Here is a 12958-nt window from a genome sequence, read left to right on the forward strand (position 1 = left end):
AACCAAAGCAAATTTTCCCATAAGAAATTATTAAAATACAGACAATTGGTTCCACACCCCAAAAATAATTTTATATTCTGAATAACATGTAAAACAAATGAAAGAAACATTTATAAGCAGCTGAATGTGATATTATAAGTTACTGTACAGTATAGCAATCAGCATGTGGAGTATAATGTATAGTAAGTGCATAAACCTAAAAAAACAGTAGCAGTTTGTAGATAAAGGATGGAACTGCAGATTCCCATAATGCAGTAGTGTAGTACAACAGGTTAGAATAGAGAAGCAGGGCTGCTGTCAGAGGTCTGTGTGGTCACATGACAGCAATGGAGAAAGGGGGGGGGGTTGTTTAGCATGGACCAATCAGGTCTGACAGAGACTGCAGGGAGCATAAAGGAATGAGCAGGGTATATGTGGGCACATACATGCAGCACTCTCTGTCCGGGGAGACAGGGGTTACAGCTATGGAGAGATTACCTCCACAGTCCTGTCCTTTGATGTGAGCCCCAGTCTGAAGTGGATCTGCTATGATTTGGAAGCTGAGGCAGACCTTCTGGGTCAGAGTACAGTGCTGTAGACCATGCTATGCAGATGATGCTGTCCCCCACTTCCCTCCCACCCAGTACAGGGAGCTTTTAAACCAAAGCAATGCTCTTAAACTAAGTCACAGTTTTGAAAAACTGCGAGCTCTTAAACCAAAACGCTCTTAAACAAAGTTACTTTTAAACCAAGGTACCACTGTACTTCTTGTTCTATTTTTCTTTTTTTTTATGTTACTATGTTTACTTAAAGGGGTTGGCCACTTTATAGTAAAATAGGTCAGTACAAAGTATTAGTAAGTGTGCTCAATGTATATACTGACAGAAGCTCTCTGTGTACCTCATAGAGCTACAATCAGACTCCTCTTCACCAGGCTGGGCTGCCCTGCTCTGTTTTGTTTCTGTCCATAAAATGGCTGACATGACCATGCCCTGTCCCCTGTGTCCTCCATAGACATATACAGGCTCAGTGGTGGACACTGGGGGGCGGGGCTTGGTCACATGCTCCTCCATGTCAGCAATCTTATGGACCAAAACACCACAGAGCACGGCAGCACAGCCTGCAGGAGGGGAGTCTGATTTTAGCTCTATGAGGTACACAAGGAGCTGCTGTCAGTATATACAGTGAGTACACTTACTATTACTGTACATTGAACTATTTTACTATAAAGTGGCCAACCCCTTTAATATGTTTGTACTGTGCACCCAGGATTATTAGGTAGAGCATACCCTGTCTTTGCTATTTCTTAAGCTTTTAAATAGGGATGAGCAAACTTTTGAAACGTTCGGTTCAGTTCGATCCGGCAAACTTTCGTGAAGTTCGGATTTGTAGTTCGTACAAACCGAACCTAAAACGAACCTTGCTATAACGGCTGAATAATTGCAGCTACAATAGTGGGAGTCTGATAGGGTATAGTTTCATTTAGTTGCAGTTGCTATTACAATAAAAAGTGGAAAAAATCAAAGTACAGTGTAAGTGATTACACGGGATACAGGACACAAAGTTCCTCCACCCATTAGGGTGGAAAACAGACATTTGACAGTGGAACCAGCAGCAGTAATAGTACTGTATTGGACTCAGTATGGTTGAGAACAGACAATTGATAGAGGAGAAGGCAGTAGCACTTGATTGCACCCAGGCCAGTATGATTGAAAAGAGACTATTGGAGGAGGCAGCACCACTTGATTGCACCAAGCCCACTATGGTTGAGAACAGACAATTGACAGAGGAGGAGGATGTTCAGCCTTGGAGTGGTGGCCTGGGAATCCTTGCTGATGATGTTGTTCAGCGCACTTTCCAGAACACGGATAAGTGGGATGATGTCGTTGATCCCATAGTCATGCCTGCTCACAAACAGAGTTGCGTCCTCAATTGGCAGGAAATGTTCGCAGAAACCTGTGCACTATGAGGTTTATCACATGTGCCATACAAGGTGTATAACTCAATCCTCCCTGCTGCACTGCAGAGAAAAGGTTCCTCCCTTTGTGGGCTACAACACTTCCCACTGTTAGTTGACGTGGGGTCAGCCATTCATATACCTCCTCCCTGATGGTCCGGAGGAGCTCCTGCCCACTGTGGCTAAGTTCACCCAGGCTCACAAAATGGAGGACAGCCTGAGATCGCCGTGCCTGACATCGTTGGTAAGACACAGGGGCAGGTTGGACTGCAGTCAAAGCGGTGGGTGGTTGCAAGCTGGTGGAGGCAGAACTTTTGCAGAACTGGCCCCCTAAAGCACCGGGGAGGTGACAGTGGCAAGAATGGGCTAACTTTCTGGTGGTCTTCTGGAGGAATGTTGACCCAATGGACAGTAACAGACATGTACTGCCCTTGCCCATACTCAAAGGACATCAGCACTTGGGTGCACGGTCTTGGACACCAAGAATCCCATTGAGTCGCCAACATTTTTCTTCACAACTGTGCAGTGATGGGACTTTTTTTTTTCTGGGACAGTGATGGGACTTTTTTGTGGACTGTTTTGTTTTTTGGTTGGGGGGTGGTAAATGGGAGTTCTCCTATTTTAATGAACCTTTATTGTAAAGATATGAACTGAGATTTTGACTTAGTAAAATAGATCAGCTTGAACACTGCTTTTGTCTTGGTTGATACTTACAGACAGCTGTCACATTACATTTTTGATTAGGCAGCACCCAGGTATATCTGAGGAGACTAAGTTAAGGTCTCACCCTAACAGGGGTGACAGCACACATCTTGATATTCACAGAAAACCAGGATACAAGGGATTATAGGAGTAATAATCCCTTATATCCTGGTCTATTCTGTGATTTTATTTGTTATTGTTATTTTAACGAGATTCGTTACGAACTTTCTCAAAGTTCGGTTCGGTGACAAATCTGGTTCATTATGGTTTGGTTCGCTCATCCCTAATTTTAAACATAAGGTCTTTGTATTTTACTGTCTTTTCTGCCCATGGCTTTGTTTTATAGGTGATTGATGTGCTAGTCACATAGAATTTGATTCACATGTAAACATTGATTTTAAAAAACACACAATTTCTAGATTTTCTGCTATAGAGTTTGGTACAGTAAAGTTGTGGATTTGCCCTAGGTGACCATACTGTGAGGAAGCTCTTATGTCAGACAGGAGCCTTTAGAATCCATAAGCCTCTAGGACCTTAATGTAGCCACCATCTGCGAGCCCCAGCAGCTATGTCACTATTTGCATTGGTCCCCATGGTTTTTAAATATCCAACTCTATTTTAATTCCCTATCCTAAAGTGGTTTCCACAGAGTTGTACAGAACAGTATTAAAAGCCTTAATTTTTTTTTATTTTATTAAAATGTTTCTATATGTTGCCTAAAGAACACTACTTTTGAAGTAAAATCTAGCTATAAGCCTCATATTGCTCCGGCCATTGACTCCATGCAGTCGGAGGCAGACAGAATGCATCTGCTATTTATTCCAGTACAGTCTTGCTGTCATTACATAAAGTGCTAATGTGCGGAGCCGCTCTGGCAGCAGATATATTCTCCGGTGAAATAGTTGCCCGAGAAGAATGTAACAGCTTGGAGTATAACAAGGAAGATTCTATTTATGAAATGCTTGCAATGGTTTGTGTTATTATTTGTTCTGATTACCTAGAGCTACATAATAACAAGAGCCTTTATAAATTCCAAACAGCCGAGAAGACATATGGACCATAAATAATGCAAAGCTGTCTATTTGTGCTGCCTTTTACTTACACACCTACAGTACTGGGGAAGCTGGAAACACGTTTTCTGTGACATTTCTATTAAATAAATGTTTGATACCTGCCTTATTGTCTATGAGATCAAGAGAATAATAGAGATGGAAAAAAAACAACTTTTTTTTATGTTAAAGGGGTACTCCAGAGGGAAAAAAAAACTTATTCAGATTTGTAAATTACTTCTATTTAAAAAAAATCTCCATTTGTTCCGTTATCAACTGCTGTATGCCCTGCAGGAAGGGATTTATTCTTTTTAGTCTGACACAGTGCTCTCTGCTGCCACCTCTGTCCATGACAGAAACTGTCTGAAGCAGGAGAGGTTTTCTATGGGAATATACAGATCAGGAATAGTCTGCCCTCCAGGTGTGAGATACTTAAAGGGAACCTGTCACCCCCCGTGTCGGGGTGACAGGCTCCCGACCCCCTATTAGAGCCCCCTATACTCACCTAATCCCGCCGGATCCCGCTTCTGGAGGAGGTCGGGTGATGAAGATCTCAGCCGCTGCAGCCCGGCGCGCGCGCTGAGAGATGAGTCCCAACGCTCATAGAGAATGACGGAGCGCTGGACTCTGGACTCTCCTGTCATTCTCTATGGGTGTTGGACTCATCTCTCAGCGCGCGCGCCGGGCTGCAGCGGCTGAGATCTTCATCACCCGACCACCTCCAGAAGCGGGGCCGGCGGGATTAGGTGAGTATAGGAGGCTCTAACAGGGGGTCGGGAGCCTGTCACCCCGACACAGGGGGTGACAGGTTCCCTTTAATTATAAATTACAGTAAGAGTAAAAAACAATGTAGTTTTATTAATCAATAAAATAAAACATAAAAAATGCCAATAGAATTCTTTTATGTTTTATTTTATTTGAATTCTTTTATGTTTTATTTTATTGATTAGTAAAAGTACATTGTTATTTACACTTACTGTAATTTATAAGTATCTCACACCTAGAGGCCTGACTATGGCTAAGTTCCCACAATGTTTCTTTTTGTCAGTTTATAATTTTTAAAATGACGTCCATCATTTTGAGCATTGGCTGTCCGTCAGTGCAATAACAGCTGCTTGTATATTATTCTAGGCCAGGTGGACTGATAGGCCTTTGAATGTGTCTTTAATTGAAAAGTCCATTGAATTTAATAGTAAAAACAGAAAGCAGAGTGAAAAAAGATAGACTGTGTGCGAGCAACTGAAAGTTAACATCCACTGTTTGTAAAAGACGCCCGAAAATAATGGACATGATAATTTTTTTTATTTCTGTGCAGGTAACATCCGTCATTTTATACACTGAGTGCAGTAGACGTAAGTCATCCCATTGACTTTAATCCGTTGCATTGCAGTCAGTTAAATCGCGGCAATAACAGACGTCTTTTTAAATAGAAAAAGCGGACACCTTTTTTCTATTTTTGACTTTGTGTGAACGTGGCCTATTCCTGATCTATATTTCTTGCAATTGTCTGACACATGAGGTATTGCATCTCTGTCTGTTTCTTCTCGGTTTTGAGATTGATAGGTGAGCGGAACCTTATTGGGTTTTTTGTTTTCTATGGGGATTTGCTCCTGCTCTGGACAGTTCCTGACATGGACAGAGGTGGCAGAAGAGAGCACTGTGTCAGACTGGAAAGAATACACCAGTTCCTGCAGGACATACAGTAGCTGACAAGTGCTTGAAGTGTTGAGGTTTTTAAATAGAATTCACTTACAGATCTGTACAAGTTTCTGGTACCAGTTGATTTTTTTCAGAGTACCCCTTCAATAGAGTAGGTGCTGCAGTCTTACTAATTGAGCATTCTACAGTTAAAAGAGCTTTGAGTGGGGGAGGGGAGTAGGCAGGATGGGAGGACTGTGATGAACAGCTGAGGGAAAGCTATGCATTCTGGGAATTGTAGTACTGAGCAACTGCTCAACCAGTAAGTACAGAACTAAGACCCCTCAAAAATTGATTTTTGTCGGTTTCAAAACTGGAGCAGACTGGTAAGCAATGCAATATGCTTCTGCAGTTTATTTGTGTTTTTACCTAAAGTAGGAGTTCCTCTTTAAGTTATATACAGTAATAAAGTTAAGATAACCAAGGGCATAAAAGAAAAGCATGATGCTGTTTACTTTAGATATGTGGCTCCAAAATTAAGACAGTGCGACTGTCAGCAAATATCATATTTGTAAGTCCATGCATTTTACATATGCAATATAAGAAAAAAGTTCAGCGATGGATCCATATGTAGATCTGTTGTTAATTCCAAACCCTGTATTTGTCTGAATTTCGGTCATTTTGATTCCGTCCATAACTAGTTATCTTTAATACTTTCTCCATGCAGCATGATGTGTTCAGTAAACGCTGCAATGGCTGATGCACCATAGTGGGCTATTTGTTTCTTCCATAACTGGCTTCAATTCCCACAGTAGCTCATAGGAAATAGCAGCCTTTACAACACATTACCTATAGTGACAGGTTACAGATTAGGGACTTGTTTTGATATACATCTCAATGTCTGTCTTTCTTTCATAGACGTTTGTGATCCTTGCGCCATTAACCGTCTACTTTTCATTTTGCTGTCATGGGAGATGGATTTGGAAATTGCCGAGTGCAAACAGCCATATCCTGATGTGTTTTATTTAAAGTAGAGTTTACTATGATTGAAAAATCTGTCATAGTAAATATAGGATGATATATCCAATTTTAAAAGTTTATATTGACTTCTTCCGGCATGTTATAAAGATCTTTATTGTCTTTTCTAGTGAGATTTCATTGTTGGAAATCAAAGTTGAATCTTTAATTGAACTTGTATTGAATGAGACAATGCATTTATGTCAAGCTTAATTTTGATGTTCTTTTTTTCTTCTTCTTCTTTTTTTTTTTTTTTTTTTTTAGCTCTATATCAATTTATAGCCCAAAGGAGAACCCAAATGCGTTTGATGCTGCTGCTTTCTTCCAATGTGTTGGCAATTTCCTGGGGATATTCGCTGGATCGTTTGCTATGGGCTCTGGATATGCCGTCATCACTGCTTTAATATCCTTTAATAATAGTATTTAATTTCCATTATGTGTTCTTAGTATGTATAGGGTGCACGATGCATCATAGGGCATTCGTAGCCTTTTTATTATTTTTTAATATTTAGCCTCTTATGGTCTTTATTCTAATATGCTGCTGCTTTTCTTACAAGCGACAGATTCTATTGATGTCACTAGAATACTTATTCTGTTACTTATATACACTCTCACATGCAGTGGCGGTCTTTGGCACCAAGCACCCCAAGCGATCGCTTGGGGCCCCCAACATCCAGGAGGGCCCCCACGCCCCGCTCTTGTGCTCAAGACCGCTGCTGCCATCTGAACTGTAACTATGAGCACTCGTAATGAGCACTCATAGTTACATGCAGCAGCACTGACAGGGCGGGAGACATTGGCTCCCTTCCTGCCAGTCACTCTTGTGGCTGCAGGAAGGGTTTTCCCTGCGGTCACAAGTGGCAGCTTTGTCCTTGTGGTGCCTGTGCTCCAGTGACATCACTGGAGCATCGGCGCCAGGACAAGGGGAGCGGTTCTTGTGATCGCAGGGAAACCCCTTCCTGCGGCCACAAGAGTGAAGAGAAAAGGAGACGCCCGGACCCAGGTGAGTATAAGTGTTTGTTTTATTGTGTTATATACTATATGGGAGGGGGAGCACACAGGGGTCTGTTTAACTGGGGGGGGGGGCACATTGGGGGTCTATATAAATGGGGGGAGCACACAGGGGGGCTATATAACAGGGGGAGCACACAGGGGGGCTATAGACTACGGGGCTTCACAGAGGGGTCTATATACTACTGGGGCAGCACACAGGGGGTCTATATACTACTTGGGGCAGCAGAATGGGGTCTATATCCAACTTGGAGAGCACACAGGAGGTCTATATCCAAGTGGGGGAGCACACAGGGGGGCTATATACTACTGGGGGAGCACACAGGGGTCTATATACTACTGGTTCGGCACACAGGGGGTCTATATACTACTGGGGGAACATACAGGGGGTCTATATACTACTTGTGAGGCACACAGGTGGTCTATATATAACTGGGGGAGCACACAGGGGTCTGTATACTACTGTGGCAGCACACAAGGGGTCTATATAATACTGGTGGGGCACACAGGGGGTCTATATACTACTGGGGGAACCACACAGGGGGTTTATATACTACTGGAGGAGCACACAGGAGGTCCAAGTGGGGGATCCCACAGGAGGTCTATATCAAAGTGGGGGAGCACACAGGGGGGCTAAATACCCCTGAGGGAGCACACAGGGGGCCTATATACTAGTGGGGGAGCACACAGGGGGTATATAAAACTGGGGGCAGCACACAGGGGGTCTATATACAACTGGGGCAGCACACAGGAGGTCTATATACTTCTGGGGCAGCACACGGGGGGGCTATATATAACTGGGGAACACACATAGGGTCTATATACTACTGGGGAAAGCAAACAAGGGGTACATACTACTGGGGGCAGGACACAAGGGGTATATACTATTGGGGCAGCACACAAGGAGTATATATTACTGGCGGTAGCGCACAAGGGGTATATACTACTGGGGGCAACACACAGCTGTCTATTGTTTTGGAATGCGTGTCGAGGGGGGGCGGCCCAGACATAACTCCGCCTGGGGCCCCAAAAATGCCAAGACCGCCCCTGCTCACATGGCACTACAGTATGTATTGTATAGTTAGCTTGATAAAGAAATATTACCTTTTAGTTCAGTGTTCTAACTTTCTTCAACTTTTTCATGCAGAAGCAAAATAATATAATAAAAAAACACTCCCAGAGGGTAAGGGGTGACCTTGTAGAGCCCTGGTATAGGTAGCTGCTGATCACAATAGAATAACAAGAGTGACACCACTTAAGCCGCCAATACCTTGCAAACTAATGTATAATACAATTGCATTTTTGTGTCCATATTATGTCCACAAGACCAGGCCCAACATTACTCTAATGAGCCAAACAGACAGTGTCATATATCTTTACAGTACTGTCAGTCATTAGACCCACTGTTGGGCTAGGATAATACAGACACAGCAATGCACCCCCACATTATTTGAGACTGGCTTGATACGTAGACACCCTAGTTGATCCAGGGGAAATATGATCTCAAATTGCTAAACATAAATGAGATTAGTTGTACTCACAGGTTGGCTTTGCCATGTGTGAGTTCTAGACTGATTATGTATATGTGGTGTAAAGGATCTTTAAAAGATATTTAAGGCCCTATTACACGGAACGATTATCGGCCGCTATGGCCGGTAATCGTCCTGTGTAATAGAACACAACGATCAGCGGACATGAACGATGTCAGCTGATCGTTGTAGTTGTTTTTCTTTCAACATGTTGAAAGACAAACGACTCATATAGCAGCAATCTGCTGCCAGCGCTCCGTGAAATAGGAGTGGCAGCTATAGGCTGCCCGGACGATCTAGCAATCACCCGGGTAGTCCCCCCGCACCGCTCCGCCCCCCTGGCTCTCACCCACTCACTGCCGGCGCGTGTAATAGCGCTCACTTGCTCCTTACAGTCTAAGGCTGGTTTCACACGCTGTAACTGTGCGGCTGTATTTTTTATGCGGCTGTAAATGTGCGGGTGAAACTACGGCCGTGGGAAAAAATAGGCATGCGGCTCAAAACATACGGTCATTTACTTGGAAATCTGGTTCAACTAAAAATAACAAATAAAATGTTAAGAAAGTGATGGAAACACCTCTGGATGCATCTGGGAAAGCAGGGAACACAGTTTACATGACTCGCTATTACCGGGGTTTGCGATCCTCTGCACTATAGCCGATGTCTCTCATGGTTAATATATTGAATTAATAAAACACATTTTCTGTCTAATAAAGTCCCTTTTATTGTTCAATAATTAAATGTAAACGATTCCATCATTTTGCAATTAAATATACTGTTAAAATAAATATATATATAAATAAATGTATATTTATATATATATTTATTTTTTGACAGTATATTTAATTGCACAATGATGGATTCGTTAGAATTAAATTATTGAACAAAGAAACTGTATTTATTTAAACGAAAATGTGTTTTATTCATTAAATATTAATTAGTACAGGAAGCTCTATAAGCCGGTAATTCATATGCCGGCAATAGAGCATTCTGTACTAATCATCACTTTACTTTAATGAAAACATCAAATGTTTCTTCTAATTATGTTATGACAATAACATTATTAGAAGAAACATTTAGAATTATATGTGCGCTCAGCTGATTGGCTGATCGGCTGAGCGCACATATAAAGAGCCGGTCCGCAGTACAGTCACTTCATTGTGCTGCGGACCAGCGAAGAGGACACATCGGGGTGAGTATAGAGCTCTCCCCACCCCCTCCCCGGCACTGCACCCCTCCCAGCAAGGAAGGGGGGTCACTTAACCCCTTCCTTGCTGGGATGGGTGCAGTCTGACATCAGTCTGGCCCCCCGGGGGTTAAGGGGGATGCAGTACATCCTCCCTTAACCCCTTGGGGGTCAGACTGTAAGCAGCGATCTGTAAAGATGCTGCATACTGTAAGGAGCACAACACCGCTCACAATGATGGGTGTTGTGCTCCTGTTTGTGTGTTTTGTGTGTTTCTCCCTTTTTGTTTTTCAGATATCGGTATCCTGGGGATTACGTCGGATTCCATGGACTACGTCGATGACCAGCGGTTGTTCTTTGAATTTTTTTTAATAAAATGGTCAATGAGGGGTGTGGGGGTGTTTTTATTTGAATAAAAAAATTTGTAAACTTGTGTCTTGTCTTTATTTCTTTACTTTATAGACTTAGTAGTGGAAGCCGTCTAATAGACGGAATCCATTACTAAGTCGGGGCCTAGTGTTAGCCGGTATAAAATGGCTAACACTAACCCCCCATTATTACCCCAGTACCCAATGCCACCAGGGGTACTGGGAAGAGCCGGGTGCCAGTGGTCCCGGAGCGTCAATATTGGCGCTCCTGGACCGGGCGGCAGCAGGCTGGTAAGATTTAGGCTGGGGAGGGCCTAAACCAATGGCTCTTCCCACCCTGGTGTTACCAGGCTGCTGTCGTTTGGTTTTTAACCCGGCTGGTTATAAAAATAGGGGGGACCCTATGCGTTTTTTTTTTAAATAAATAAATAATTTAAAAAAAACGCATAGGGTCCCCCCTATTTTTATAACCAGCCGGGTTAAAAACCAAACGACAGCAGCCTGGTAACACCAGGGTGGGAAGAGCCATTGGTTTAGGCCCTCCCCAGCCTAAATCTTACCAGCCTGCTGCCGCCCGGTCCAGGAGCGCCAATATTGACGCTCCGGGACCACTGGCACCCGGCTCTTCCCAGTACCCCTGGTGGCATTGGGTACTGGGGTAATAATGGGGGGTTAGTGTTAGCCATTTTATACCGGCTAACACTAGGCCCCGACTTAGTAATGGATTCCGTCTATTAGACGGCTTCCACTACTAAGTCTATAAAGTAAAGAAATAAAGACAAGACACAAGTTTACAAATTTTTTTATTCAAATAAAAACACCCCCACACCCCTCATTGACCATTTTATTAAAAAAAATTCAAAGAACAACCGCTGGTCATCGACGTAGTCCATGGAATCCGACGTAATCCCCAGGATACCGATATCTGAAAAACAAAAAGGGAGAAACACACAAAACACACAAACAGGAGCACAACACCCATCATTGTGAGCGGTGTTGTGCTCCTTACAGTATGCAGCATCTTTACAGATCGCTGCTTACAGTCTGACCCCCAAGGGGTTAAGGGAGGATGTACTGCATCCCCCTTAACCCCCGGGGGGCCAGACTGATGTCAGACTGCACCCATCCCAGCAAGGAAGGGGTTAACTGACCCCCCCTTCCTTGCTGGGAGGGGTGCAGTGCCGGGGAGGGGGTGTGGAGAGCTCTATACTCACCCCGATGTGTCCTCTTCGCTGGTCCGCAGCACAATGAAGTCACTGTACTGCGGACCGGCTCATTATATGTGCGCTCAGCCGAACAGCCAATCAGCTGAGCGCACATATAATTCTAAATGTTTCTTCTAATAATGTTATTGTCATAACATAATTAGAAGAAACATTTGATGTTTTCATTAAAGTAAAGTGATGATTAGTACAGAAAGCTCTATTACCGGGAATATGAATTACCGGCTTATAGTGCTTCCTGTACTAATTAATATTTAATGAATAAAACACATTTTCTTGGAAATAAATTCAGTTTCGTTTGTCAATAATTTAATTCTAACGAATCCATCATTGTGCAATTAAATATAATGTCAAAAAATAAATATATAGATAAATATACATTTATTTATATATCTATTTTTTTAACAGTATATTTAATTGCAAAATGATGGATTCGTTAGAAATAAATTATTGATCAACGAAAGTGTCTTGATTACAAATAAAATGTCTTTGATTAATTTAATATAGTAACTATTAGAGGCATCGGCATTCGGCATCATTCCCGGCTATTTTTGAAGTACTTTGTACGGACCGCCTGTCAATCCTCGGCCGCATATTCAGCCGCAAATAATGGTCTTGTTCATTTTTTACGGGTCCGTTTACGATAGGGCCGTAGATTCATACATAGTGTGCACTGTGCAGCCGCATATCCTATACTTCACAGCATACACACGAACCCTCAAATATACGGGCGCACTATTACATCCGTACATACGGCCGCACTATTACTACGTGTGAAACAAGGGTAAGTCTGTACTAATAGATTGTAGATGTACTATAGGATGATAAGGATGAGTGAACCTTGAGCACGCTTGGGGTCAGTCCGAACCAGAGTGTGTAGCATTTGATTGCCAATAGCTGAAGAAGTGGCTGTAAATGGCTACAAATTTCCCATAATGCACGTTATACATACTAAGAACACAGCCCTAAGGCTGCCTGGAAAACATAACTGTAGGCTGTATCCACCATGTTTTCTAGGACTCCCTAGGGTCGCATCCAACTTCTACAGTCACCAGTAATCAAATGCCGCACACCTGGGTTCAGACAAATCAAATCAACTAGATCATTTAAGGAGCCTCTGTAATCGTGTGGACAGGGCTGCACGAACAATCAGTGGATCTTTTGTGTAGCTCTAAACTTTTATCATTAGTTGGTCATGTGTCCACTATTACGTAAATATTAAACATGGCAAAACCCTACGATAATCCTGCAAAGAAGCACGTGCCCATTTTTCTATTGATCGAAAATCAATTACTCGCT

The 12958-nt window shown here is 42.8% G+C and overlaps 1 protein-coding gene across 1 annotated transcript in view; it reads left to right on the forward strand.

Moving 5' to 3' along the window:
- The window catches only part of SLC9A9 (solute carrier family 9 member A9), a 540762-nt gene that overhangs the window by 198472 nt on the left and 329332 nt on the right, over positions 1–12958 (forward strand). Inside the window, exon 7 of the mRNA XM_069975404.1 lies at positions 6607–6745. Within this exon, the coding sequence (XP_069831505.1) occupies positions 6607–6745 (139 nt within the window). The remainder of the gene's footprint in view (positions 1–6606; positions 6746–12958) is intronic.

This window comes from Dendropsophus ebraccatus, chromosome 6 (genome assembly GCF_027789765.1).
Source record: "Dendropsophus ebraccatus isolate aDenEbr1 chromosome 6, aDenEbr1.pat, whole genome shotgun sequence".
NCBI classification, from domain to species: Eukaryota; Metazoa; Chordata; class Amphibia; order Anura; family Hylidae; genus Dendropsophus; species Dendropsophus ebraccatus.